Raw genomic sequence first — 13,441 nt, forward strand, 5'->3', positions numbered from 1 at the left:
TGAAATTAGCGTGCAAGATTTGATGCAAATCTATAAAAATACTTTGTAAAGATGGATTTTCAGAAACTTTTCAGACTGTGATACAATACAAACATAAGCACTTCTGTTTAGAAGGTACGAATGGACTATATTCTTGAAAAGCAGTGAACGTTGTGGAGTTCTTGTTTTGTTCAGGCTGTTGTGTCACTGTTCTACTGTTTTACAGAACACAAGTCCTGTAATAGACACTTAAAATTAAACTTTAAACTTGAATAGTTAAGTTACAGGCATGGTTGTTTTCCACTGAGGATAACCTGAATCACTTGGGTAGCAGTGGAGATGGGGAAAGAAATTTTTATTTTAAGTGGGTAGTGCATTTATCCCTCTGCTCTTTTCATTACATCAACAATAACTCCTTTGTGATTTCCTTTTATAGATCGTTGCCAATTCCTTCTTGGCAAACCCTACTACCTCTGCTCTCTTTGCAACGATTTTGGTAGAGTATCTTCTGGATCGGCTGCCAGAAATGGGCTCTAATGTGGAACTCTCCAATCTGTATCTCAAGCTGTTCAAGTTAGTCTTTGGCTCAGTTTCACTATTTGCAGCTGAAAATGAACAAATGCTGAAGGTAAAGGTCATTTGTGTTAAAAATAAAAAAATCTGGTTTGACTCAATACTTAATAAATTCTTCAGATGTCTGAAGGAACTTAGTTTTACGCTATCTAACATTTGATAGTCATTCAAACATGAAAAGACTATTAGTGATAAATCTCCATTTTTTCCAAATGCCAAGTACATTGCCTTATAAATAAGAGACAGTTTCTGTGAATGTTTGCTTCATATTTGAAACTATCAAGTGATGTACTATTCTGAGTATAAATGACTAACATATGCTTGTGGTCCGATTAGGATTGCTGTAAATCCCTGTAACTTCATGATCAGGATATCGATATCTTCTTGCATCTTTTTTCCCCTTTGTTTCCATATTACCTTAAGACTTTTGCTTAGACTGGAATAATTTCTTTGTGTGTTGGTTGGTGAATCTTGTTCATTCATGTCATATTCAGTGACATGTACTTCTTGAGTTAGATATTTTTGTGCTTTTGAAAAGTCTGGATTAAGGAATGCTGGTTTTTCTGTTGACAGTGTATTGTCTTGTGTATTCCAAGGCTCTATTTATGTTGATGAGATCATCTCATTATTCAGTGAGTTCATAGATACTGAGCTTGAAGCAAGAGTGTGCTTTTCTCATAAAAGTAACAGCAGGCTATATTTGGAAAAACATTAATTGAATGTTGCTCCTGCTCATAATCTCTCTCCATTTCTCTTCCTTCTACCTTAGAATAAACAAAATTTCTGATACAGGTAGCTGTGATAATTGTTTCCATGCTTAACAATTTGCTTTAGCAGGATTAGTTCAGTTTTCTGGGTAGAATAGGGACTACAAATTTTCCAGATTTTTTGAAAAATAAAAATAATATGAAGTAATATATGAAGCAATGTTAATGTACTCTTGCTTAAGCTCTTCTAGTTTGTCATCAGAATCAAGGTCATTTGGATTTTATAAGCTGGAGATCCAATTTAAGGAGTGTGATTTACTACCTTCACAGTTTCACGCTTCTGTTACATTTTTTTGTTTCCTCAGGATTGATGATATGGGCCTTGGGTAGACAATTTAATTGAATGATGAAGGCTATTTGCAGCATTTGCATAGCAATGTAGAAAGCTTTTAGTTGTTAATAAAATCTAGAACTGTGTCACTTGGTGTCCCTGACCTGTGAGAATCCTTGTATTTATCAACTATTTTTAATGATTCCTGCAGACTGTTAATGTCCTCTGTTCTAGAAAGGCCACCAGTTCATAATAATTTTTTTACTTGTGGAAGTTTGCTTTCAAAGTGAAACTTTAGCATTCACAAAAATGAAGATTTAGTGATGAAGTTAGATCAGGAGTGAATTAATATTGTGAAATGTCATCTCTTGTCATTCTGGCGCTTCTGATTCCTGCTGCACAGCCCTAGGTTCCGTGGAGCAAATATTTTTCATTGTGTCAGATTTGCAGAATGCTTTTTGTTTGAATAAAGTTACTTCTTGGAGTACCATGCAGACTTGATTATTTGGCAAATATGAAAGCAGGATTTAATTAATTAAAGACTGCTCTGAGTGCTTGATGCTGTTCAAATGTAGATTTACTTTTTAATAGTTCAACAGCAGTGTAAAATTAGTGTGATATCAGAATACTTGGAATAGATGAAAGTTTGATCTGAAAAACTTGTGTCATGCTAAACTCTTATACAGTACAATGATGATAAAATTGATATTTTATTAATCTTCAAGCTTTATTTTTTTATAGCCACATTTGCACAAGATTGTGAACAGCTCTATGGAACTTGCACAGACTGCCAAAGAGCCCTATAACTATTTCCTGCTGCTCAGAGCACTGTTCAGATCTATTGGAGGAGGCAGTCATGATCTGTTATATCAAGAATTCTTGCCGCTGTTACCAAACTTACTGCAAGGTAGAACAATACCTTCTTTCCCCACCCTAGTTTCTGATCTTTTTATGTAAATAGTAATAATAAAGTTATGTAATAAAAAAGAAAACTAAAGAACTAACCCTGACAAGTAGCTTCTCATTTTGAGCTTAGCAGTTGATTAGATATCTTGAACGTGGCTTATTTTCATTTACTGTCAGCTGCTTCAGGCTCCATAGTTTTGGCTGCTTCACAATTTCTGCTGCTTGTCTTTCTGTTTTTCACTATGGGGCTATTTTTTTGTTTGTTTCTTTTGTTCATTTTTGCTGTGAATAGCTTTGTTAGCATAAAGCATTGTGGGGTAAGAGTAATAGGAGAAGCAACATTGCCAGGCCATCACCGGTTTTGTGGGAAGAACATTACAGAGGAGCTCGGGTGGTTCTGCAGTTGAGGGCATGCGTATGCACCTGCAAGTGCACGCTAAATGCAAAGGCAAGTAGTGTTACTTTGGAAAATGAAATGGAACTAACTATCAGTTTGATTAATTGATCAAGGACTGTGTTCCAGAGATACTGAGGATGAGCAAGGAAATGTGGAGAACTACTTAAACCTAAGGACAAGCTAATTGGAACAATTCCAGGAACATGGAAGTCCTGTGGTTCCCATCTGCAGCTGCAGGGGCAGTTCTTATTGTAGTTAGTAGATACGTATGCTATCTATAAACTATTATGTGAAATACATCTCAGCGTGGAAGTGCTAACTAGGTTTATGGCGTATGGAAAATGTTGATGGGGAGAAAAATAAGTTGGGGAATATGTTTAGTCTATGGTCACTGTATGGGACACTGTATGGGACAGTGAATGTACTTGAACTCATTTAATGTTTCTTTTTGGATTTCAGATATAAAAAACATTTATTCTGTGTCGATTTTTTTTTTTTAATTGATACAAGGCTGAGGTTTGCATCAAATTCTCTTTTTCTGGTTTTCCGCTGTATTAAAATGCTATGTTATAGAATCTAGTATTAAATTTTAGAATATGTGTAGATACTCTTTTTTTGTGTATGCATGTACCTAGAAAAGTATTCACTGCACAGAATCCATAGATATATGTTATAATCATGAATGGTATTGTATTTTGTAAATACGTTATTTACAAAGTTATAATCTTTACAGAATTTAATAATGTTAGGTTATTCTGAATTTAGGAAATAGCAGTTTTTAGTAATAAATTGTGGACTGTCTTTTGAGTGTATAATTTATCAATGATTTTCAGGACTTAATATGTTGCAAAGTGGCCTTCATAAACAACACATGAAAGACTTGTTTGTAGAGCTCTGCCTCACTGTGCCAGTTCGTTTGAGCTCATTACTGCCTTATCTGCCAATGTTGATGGATCCCTTGGTGTCGGCTCTCAATGGATCTCAGACCCTGGTTAGCCAAGGCTTAAGGACTCTTGAATTGTGTGTGGATAACTTGCAGCCAGACTTTCTGTATGATCACATTCAGCCAGTTCGAGCTGAGCTAATGCAGGTAAATATGTTGTTTCCTGTTAGACCACAAGAGGTCATTGATTCACTAAATATTACTAGAAATTTGTGTGAACTTCTGGTTATAAAAACTTGAAAAATCTGTCATGAGAATCATACTGGTCTGGTTTGTATGTAAAAGGCCAGTTGATGTTTCGCTGTTGAACTGAAAACTCTGAAAAATTTAGAAGTGAATTCATAATTTCTTTTGTACCCCTGTGAAGGGGTTAAAGTTAAGACTTGGAACCCAATAGCAAGGATAGTACTATCTTGTAGGATTAATTGGTACAGAAATGGTTAAAATTTGCTATTTTAAAAAACCAAGAAAAGCTACTTACCTTCAGCATATCATGATTGACAGCTATATGAAATCTTACATATACAGTGACGATGACGCGGCTGAAATTCAGAACAATGTTGTAAAATGTGGCTATTTCACCTAGTACAGTGCTTGCATATACTTTGTGGTGAGACTAGTCTGACCATGTAACATTTAAAATACTTACAGGCTTTGTGGCGTACACTGCGTAATCCTGCAGATAGCATTTCTCATGTGGCCTATCGTGTACTTGGTAAATTCGGTGGAAGTAACAGGAAGATGTTAAAGGAATCACAGAAACTACAATACGTAGTCACAGAAATCCAAGGACCCAGTATTACAATTGAATTTTCAGACTGTAAAGCATCCATTCAGCTCCCAATGGAAAAGGTAAGGCCTTAAGTTACTTTCTGTGCTGAGGTACCATCTTACTCAATTTTCTTTCTTTACAATTTGTTTTTGAAGTTTGTTTGCTTGTAAATTGTTGATAAAATACCTGGTATGTCTGCCAGTTTAGATATGAGTTAATGAATATCTAACATTATAGAATTTACATAATTAAAATTAAGTTTTAGGATCTCTTGCATACCTGATTTTTTAATATCCCTTCAGTTAGACAGATTTCTAATTAATTTCTGTTGTAATGAAGAAACAGAATATAAATGCCCTTTTTTTTTTTTTTTTGGTTCTGTTTTGTTTTTATTTTAGTAATACTTGAGTTGCCAGACTTGGCATTTAAAGAACAGAACATTGTTTCAGAATTTTTTTTTTTTTTTTTTTTTTTTTTTTATTGTTTATTTGTTTATTTTTTACTATGTAGTTATTAGTTGAGTCTCTGTATAAGGCCAGTAGACCTACAATAATTTCTTGCTTCATTTTGACAAGCAAAATTAGCAGGTTTGCCATTGTGTTCTTTATTTTCCTTTTAAACCGTTTTATAAGTCACCTCCAAAATAATAGATTTAAACATGTTATTTTGCTTTTCCAAACTGATAGGGAGCCACGATGACACAAGTAAATGCTTTCTATGCATTATTTTCCTCCTTCCTAACTTTTGGCATGCTGCTTAGATTAGGATCGTGAATCTACTCTAAACCTTCCCTATTTTCTTTCTGAAGTGTATCAAAAATGTATTGTAGAAATTCTTCAGTGATGATTATTCTAATGACTTCAATGATTCAGTTTTGTTTGTTGTCTCTAGGTTGGGTATAGTACTTCTTGTAGCTGCAAAACCACTTTGTACTTGTAGTGGCTTTCATCTGACAATCTCAGTGTATCACAAAAGCTTAGTTCTCACTAATTACAGCAATCTAATCTGTGTCTGTGTCTTGAGATCTGAGAGTGAAGCTAGATTCTGAGTTAATTTGGCCTGTAGAGTTTTAATACTTGCCTTTTCAATTACATTTTCATAAGTAGGTATGATCTGAATGTAGTAAACAATTTTCTTTACAGGCAGCTGGCTCTCTTTGGCTCCATATAGCCAACATGCCTAAAAATAGGTTGGAAAAATGATTCTTAAAATGCAGATAGCTTCACTGATTTCTGCTTGGTACTGAAACTGATGAGTTGAATACATATAAATACTGTAATTGCTGACATTTTCCTATCCCTCTAGGTTTAATTCAAATCAAGTTTTCCAGAGTACTGATGCATCTAACATGCTGGTTAATGATTTGGAAGGGTCTTCTGCTTCTTGGTGTTGACCAAGAAAGAGTCATTTGCTGAATAATTTATATCGATGGGCTGAGGCCAACTGTAGGAGTTTCGATAAGGCCAAATGCCGGGTGCTGCACTTTGGCAGCAGCGCTGCAGGCTTGGGGAGGAGCGGCTGGAGAGCTGTCAGTCAGAGCGGGACCTGGGGGTGTTGACTGACAGCCAGCTGAACAGGAGCCAGCAGGTGCCCAGGTGGCCAAGAAGGCCAATGGCATCCTGGCTTGTGTCAGCACTAGTGTGGCCAGCAGGGACAGGGAAGGGATCTGACCCCTGTACTCAGGTGAGGCTGCACCTCGATGACTGTGTTCAGTTTTGGGCCCCTCACTACAAAAAGGACATTGAATGATTTGAGCGTGTCCAGAGAAGGGCAACGGAGCTGGGGCAGGGTCTGGAGCACAGGTCGTACGGGGAACGGCTGGGGGAACTGGGGGGATTTACTCTGGAGAAGAGGAGGCTGAGGGGAGACCTCATCACCCTCTACAGCTCCCTGAAAGGAGGTTGCAGAGAGCTGGGGATGAGGCTCTTTAACCAAGTAACAAGCAGTAGGACAAGAGGGAATGGCCTCAAGTTGTACCAGGGAAAGGTTAGTTTGGATATTAGGAAGCATTTCTTTCCAGAAGGGGTTGTTAGGTGTTGGAATGGGCTGTCTAGAGCAGGGGGGGAGTCCCCATCCGTGGAGGGGTTTAAGAGTAGGGTTGACCCAGCGCTGAGGGATCTGGTGCAGTTGGGAATGGTCAGTGTTAGGTTAATGGTTGGACTGGATGATCTTCAAGGTCTTTTCCAACCCAGATGATTCTGTTTTTCTATCTATAAAAAGGAAATGTTAAATTAAAAGGAAAAAGAAGTCGAATAAATTGAAAACAAGAAATCCATGTTTTCTTTTAGTGCTTTGTCAGTCTTCTGTGGTCTGTGTAAAAACTCATTGTTCTTTTCGTTGAGATGCTGATAAGGTTATTCAGACAGTGATGGGATGACAGCTAGTTAAGTCAGTAAGTGTAAAGATGGTTTTTCTTTCAAAGAAGGAAAATCCTACTTCTTTGTAGCAGAGCCTTTTTTTGCATAATCCTGTTTAAGCATGGATGGTTATATTTTATTTACAATTGATCAGGTATTGAAATTCTTTTTGTGCAGTGCAAAACAATTTTTATGTGTGTGTTTTGTGTTGTTTGGTGTTTTTTTTTTTTTACTTAATGCCCGTCTCATTTGTTTTTAATTTCTTTTTCCTTTTTTTTTTGAGTCTAGAAAGTATCTAGCTCTGTGTGTGTGTGTGTGTGCGTGTGTGTGCGTGTGCATGTGTATATATAATATATATACATACATAAAATAGAAAGTTTCCAAAAAGATGTACTCCCCTTTTCATCGGCTTTCATATTTTAAGAGATTATTTGTATTATTCTCAAATGTATTAAATAAATCTTCTTGCAAAGGAGAAGAAGAGTACTATTTCCATTAAGTAAACGGTGTTTAGAAGTTGTTTACAGGGACATTTCATCATATATATTGTAGCTCTTGATTTGCATGGAAAATACAACAAAGTAATTTGTAATCTAGAACACTTTTTGGTACCATTTATATATGTTGATGAATTCATTATATATAGGGGTATTGTATACAGTATACTGTATATATCCCTACAGTATATAGGAATTAGGAACAGCAATTATTGCTGGAGGGAAGGTGAGGAAAATCTTTCTGAGGAGCGAGAATGAAGGTGTATGTCACTCATGACTTCAAATGCTTTCTGACCGTGGAAATAAATGTATGTGCCATAAAACTTTGAGTTTATAAAGCACAGCAAATACCATGATAGCTTCAAGTCCGCTCTCTCAGGCATTCTCTGCATTTCTTAACTTAAGCAGTCCAAATTGTACATACTTTATGTAGCAAATTACCATGCCCTTGATTAATCCCCTTATTGTGAATACTAAGAACAAGAAGTGTGGTTACTATCTGTCTTTGTTTCTTTCTAGGCAATTGAGACTGCTCTGGACTGTTTGAAAAGTGCTAACACAGAACCGTATTATCGGAGACAAGCATGGGAAGTAATCAAGTGTTTTTTGGTAGCTATGATGAGCCTGGATGATAATAAACATGCATTATACCAACTTCTTGCACATCCCAAGTATGACAATTCTTTAAACATAAATGTGTATGTAAAATTTATAGTGTCTTTAGAACAATCTAATTAAGAGACAATGGTTAGTCTAGGCAGTGTCTTCTTCATGGGACTTTTACCTACTGGTTTATCCTGCTTCCTTTTAAATCAACACAGGACTTTCCAGTAAGAGGAATTTTGTCAGCTAACTATTTAATGCCAGTGACATGTGCTGATGTTTCATACTTTAATTTTCATCCCCTAATCACAGTACATGTATAATCTCTTATATACGATCAGACATTTAAAAAAAATTAATTTCAGTTTAACATATCTAAATAGTTGGAATATTCCGGTGCTTAACTGCATTTTAAAGATTGACTTAGATCGCGATGTTTTGTATATACATTTAACTTTTTACCAAAGTGAAAGATATACAAAATTGATTTGTTTTGTGACCAAACTATAGCATAGTCACACATGTAACCCATGTTTGTCCTAGTGTGGGCGTTTTTAATTGAATTTTTTTTTTTTTACATATTTACAGTTTCAGTTATTGATATTTAATGAGTTTATTGCTTTTAGACAGCTTTGAGATCTTTACCCACAAACTGTGCTGACTGACTCTTGCAGTGTAGTAAATGTAGCTAAAGAGTATAGTAGCTTTGAATAATTTGGACTTGTTAGACTTGATATAAATATAGCTTTGCAATGAATAGGTTTTGCTGGGCAGTGATTTGATAAATAATGTTTCAATCTTTCAAGATTAAAATCAAATGTCATTTTAAGAAAGGGAAAAATGTCAAAAATTGAAAATGACATTCTGTAATTGAGTTGCAGTGTGAAGCCTGTATACCTGTTATTTGTAATATATGTGGGTTCTTCTGAACCACTGGCTTTAAATGTTCCTGATGAAATGGAGCTATCCGTCATGTTTGAGACCAGTGGTTGACCAAATTAATACAGATTGAACTGGTATAGGTCTATGAAAATGAGGGGAAAACGGGAGGTAGAGAAGGAGTTGGATATGAAGAGCAAACTTTAAATCAAGTACTTGACAGTGCTCATGACTAGCTGCCAGCACTGCAGTTTAGGATTATAATGAACTTAATTTTCTTTCAGCTTCACTGAGAAGTCCATACCCAGTGTGATTATTTCACATAGATACAAAGCTCAGGATACTCCAGCTCGTAAAACGTTTGAACAGGCATTGACAGGGGCATTCATGTCAGCAGTCATCAAAGATCTGAGGCCTAGTGCTCTGCCTTTTGTAGCCAGCTTAATCCGGCATTACACAATGGTGGCAGTCGCTCAGCAGTGTGGTAAGTGGAACAGGGGTCGTGTGGACGGTCATGAGATGGACAGTGGAGAAGTTCGTACTTTTTCTCATAGAAATTTGTTTTAAGAAAGTCATGACACTGCATGGGTGTATCTGGGTAGATACATTGGGTTTTGTTTGATGACTGAATCAAGTTTTATTTCATTTGTGCAATGAAAAAATTATTAAGGAAATTTTAAGAAACAATCATCTAATAAAACTTTTTAAATGGTACAGCCAGTGAAATAATTAAAGCTTGGTATATTTCCAGAGCATTTGTGTAACCTGCTATACAGTTAATTTTGCAGATGGTCTTTAACTGGATTGTTTCCACTTGTGGTTTTGAATGACCATTAGAGGAGCCAAGTAAATGTTAGAGCACTGCAGTGTCTTGTATCTGTGAAGAAAACTTTTCGTTTGGTGTTGGGCTGTATGACAAGTAATTTGGGAAAAGACATAATATAAGCATATCACTCTTCATTGTCACATTAATGTAACTTGAATTTTTATGATTCTTTATTTTAATTAAATCTTGCAGTGCATAGTCTAGTACATAGAAGAAAATATTTAAGTAGATGTAATCTTTTCTTCTAAGAGTGAAGAATGCCTTACAATCCATTTATATGCAAATAGACACAGTGCTTACTGGTTTTGCTATCAGCTAGTTAGAGGAGTAGTAAAATCTAATTGAAAGACTATTCATATTGAAATAGCCATTGTTTTATCTTTTTTTTTTACCTCTCTCTGTTTCCTTCCCCAATACAAATTGCAGGTCCTTTTTTGCTGCAGTGCTATCAGGTTGGAAGCCAACCTAGCACAGCCATGTTTCATAGTGAAGAAAATGGGTCAAAAGGCATGGATCCCTTGGTGCTTATTGATGCCATAGCTATCTGCATGGCATATGAGGAAAAGGAACTCTGCAAAATAGGAGAGGTGGCTCTAGCAGTGATATTTGATGTTGCCAGCATTATCTTGGGTTCAAAGGAAAGGGTAATGTACATATATATAAAAAAATGTATTTAAATGATGTTGTTTCAGCTAATGTAGTTTTGCTTCTAAAACTTTGGAGGTTACCAGCGAGCTGAAAAAACCAAACTGATATGTTTCTTTGTTTCCAGGCTTGTCAGCTTCCCTTGTTTTCATACATTGTGGAACGTTTATGTGCTTGCTGTTATGAACAAGCTTGGTATGCTAAACTAGGAGGTGTTGTGTCAATTAAATTTCTTATGGAACGACTACCACTAATTTGGGTCCTCCAGAACCAGCAGACTTTCCTGAAGGCACTTCTCTTTGTTATGATGGATCTAACTGGAGAGGTATTTAGTGAATGAATTATATCAAATAGTTGGAAACAAACTCTTGTTCTTACATTCACACAGATTGAACTCTCGCTAATTTTGATTTTACTTAACTTCAGAATATATTGTATCTGTGGTGTTATGAGTGAATTTTAGTCATTTTAACTTAAACCAGAACTGATGTTAAGAACAAGGTCTGTTTTTTTTTTCACATAACTTGGGGCAAAGTTACTTGAATTACACTTGATTCTTCCAGAGTAGAAATGTACAGGTCGCATTCAGATCTGTGAAAGAACACTAGATTCAGTGTCACTTGCATGAAAGATTTTTTTAAAATTCTTTCTCTGTTTAGTTTGAAATGTGTTCATCTTAATCAAAAAGCTGTTTGAGTAGTTCCTACATAGATACCTAGAGATCAGCTGCTTGACCTTTTTCTCATTTGTGAATTAGATGATCGCAACATTGCTAAGGGTTCCAGTGCTTGAGTTTGTTTATAAAATCGTATTGCATTGCAACTCATGGTTTTGGAACGCTTGGTGAGAAGACTAGTTGAATATGTGTTCTGTTTAAGCTTTATGTGTTTTTAGCTGTTTGCAGAGGACTCATCAAAATCAATTGTTAAGTTCTTTGAGTAGTGTGCATATTTGTGACCCTTGCTTTGTACTTATTTAATAAAAATAATTAATCTATGATACCTTAGGTTTCCAATGGAGCTGTTGCTATGGCAAAGACCACATTAGAACAGCTTTTGATTAGATGTGCCACTCCTTTAAAAGATGAAGAAAAAACAGAAGAAATCCTAGCAGCACAGGAAAAGTCTTTCCATCATGTAACACATGACCTTGTTCGAGAAGTCACCTCTCCAAACTCTACTGTGAGAAAACAGGCCATGCATTCATTGCAGGTACTTGCACAGGTCACTGGAAAAAGTGTCACAGTGATTATGGAACCTCATAAAGAGGTAAGCAGAAATACTTACTGAAAGTGAATTTAAAGTTGTTTACCAGTTTGTATCTGCAAAATGCTTTTCTGAGTACATTTTCCCACGTTAGTGAATTAAGTTCTTAGTGCTTTGATAGCATATGTTTGTCATTTGCTAGGTTTCATTGTTCTAAAATACACTGTGGTGGGAGTACTATAGAGGTTCATACAAGCTGTGCCTGACTCCTTAGCCAGTATTTATAGTATCTTCAGGTTGATTTACTTCCTGCAGTTATGGACTGCTTGTCCTACCACCAATCAGATGTAGGTTAGGTCCGGTAGATGCTGCATTTTGAACCCCAATTTTCTATTATTCTCTAAGTATGAGGCATAATGCTATGCCTTTCCTTATCTAGAAAGAGACCATAAAGATCAAAGCTGGTTGAAATAAGTTTTTTGCTACATACTTCTTAAAGCTAATAGCATTCATTCTCTTGAAAGACAAGTAAACATACATAAGCCCTAAGGGCCACTACAACATATGAAATTGTAGATGTTATTATTGTAGTTTGGGAACATGCGGAGAAGCCCCCTAATGGGTACCTTATTTTGCTAAAGGTGTTTTTGGAGTGAGTTGTTGGTGTAGTGGAAAAAACTTACACAAATGTTTTTGTTTTTCTGATGTTTTAGGAGCTTAAAATATTCTTTCTTCTTGACTTGAACATTTGAAATGCTTAAGTCTGATTTTCTTTATTGTTCATAATGTTATGTGATGTAACATAGATCTGTTCACAGAGATTATGTAAAAATTACAGATACTGAGCTGTTTCACTAACTGGCTGTGAATTAAATTAGTTCAGAGAAATACTTTTCTTCTTGCTTAGTAATTTCTGAGGAGGTACATCTGGAGCCCCAATAGCAAATGGATAGAAACATGCAGCCATGAGTAATTATGTCTTCTTAGTGGCTAGGTCTGTGAGGTCATTTGAATAGGCTGCTAAGTCACTAATCTAAATTACACTGTGTAGGTTCTCCAAGACATGGTTCCTCCTAAAAAGCATTTGCTTAGGCATCAACCTGCAAATGCCCAGATTGGCCTGATGGAGGGAAATACATTTTGCACAACCCTGCAACCCCGGCTGTTTACAATGGATCTAAATGTTGTTGAACACAAGGTTTTCTACACAGAGGTATTTACTTTTTGTGTTCTCATCTTTGAAGGTAGATATTTAAATAGTGATGGCGTTAGAACATTCATTGTTAAAATATGTATTTTCTCTGTGCATTTTAAACTTTCACTGAAATGTAAGAATTTACCTTTTGAAATGCAGACTGAGGTCTGCCTTTACCTACAACGTAATAGCTCTGAGCTGAGCAGAATATTCTAATGTGTGTGAAATATATTAAATGAACTTTGTTGCACTCCTAGTCTAATTGGTCTAACTTTAATATTTAGGTCTTATTTCATGCACTGTGTATCTCTTAAATAAGTTGTTGTACCACCAAAACATAGATATTGTGTGGTAAGGTTCTTGAGTCCCTAAGAGTTTGAGTAAAGTCAGATATAAAACTAGCATGTAGATTTAACTCTCTAGTCCCTTGGTTTCCTAGCTGTCTTGTCCAAATGTAAGTTCAGAAGGTCTTTGATACCAACAGTAATTGCAGTTAGCATGGCAGGTGTGGGTATAGTTGTCAATACAGAGGATCCTTGATTTTTTCCTTAAGACAAAACCAAAGTGCTGGAGATCAAAAAATGTCTGTAAAGGTGAGAGTGATATATTGGTATTGTGAAGGTTTG

The 13,441-nt window shown here is 35.9% G+C and overlaps 1 protein-coding gene across 1 annotated transcript in view; it reads left to right on the forward strand.

Annotated features, from left to right (window-relative positions):
• The window catches only part of TRRAP (transformation/transcription domain associated protein), a 100,414-nt gene that overhangs the window by 17,698 nt on the left and 69,275 nt on the right, over positions 1 to 13,441 (forward strand). The window contains exons 16-25 of the mRNA XM_026859158.1: positions 416 to 607; positions 2,332 to 2,497; positions 3,727 to 3,983; positions 4,488 to 4,688; positions 7,982 to 8,160; positions 9,229 to 9,428; positions 10,197 to 10,414; positions 10,543 to 10,740; positions 11,423 to 11,683; positions 12,672 to 12,833. Coding sequence (XP_026714959.1) covers positions 416 to 607; positions 2,332 to 2,497; positions 3,727 to 3,983; positions 4,488 to 4,688; positions 7,982 to 8,160; positions 9,229 to 9,428; positions 10,197 to 10,414; positions 10,543 to 10,740; positions 11,423 to 11,683; positions 12,672 to 12,833 — 2,034 coding nt within the window. The remainder of the gene's footprint in view (positions 1 to 415; positions 608 to 2,331; positions 2,498 to 3,726; positions 3,984 to 4,487; positions 4,689 to 7,981; positions 8,161 to 9,228; positions 9,429 to 10,196; positions 10,415 to 10,542; positions 10,741 to 11,422; positions 11,684 to 12,671; positions 12,834 to 13,441) is intronic.

This window comes from Athene cunicularia (genome assembly GCF_003259725.1).
Source record: "Athene cunicularia isolate RWA chromosome 14 unlocalized genomic scaffold, athCun1 chr14_part1, whole genome shotgun sequence".
Lineage (NCBI taxonomy): Eukaryota > Metazoa > Chordata > Aves > Strigiformes > Strigidae > Athene > Athene cunicularia.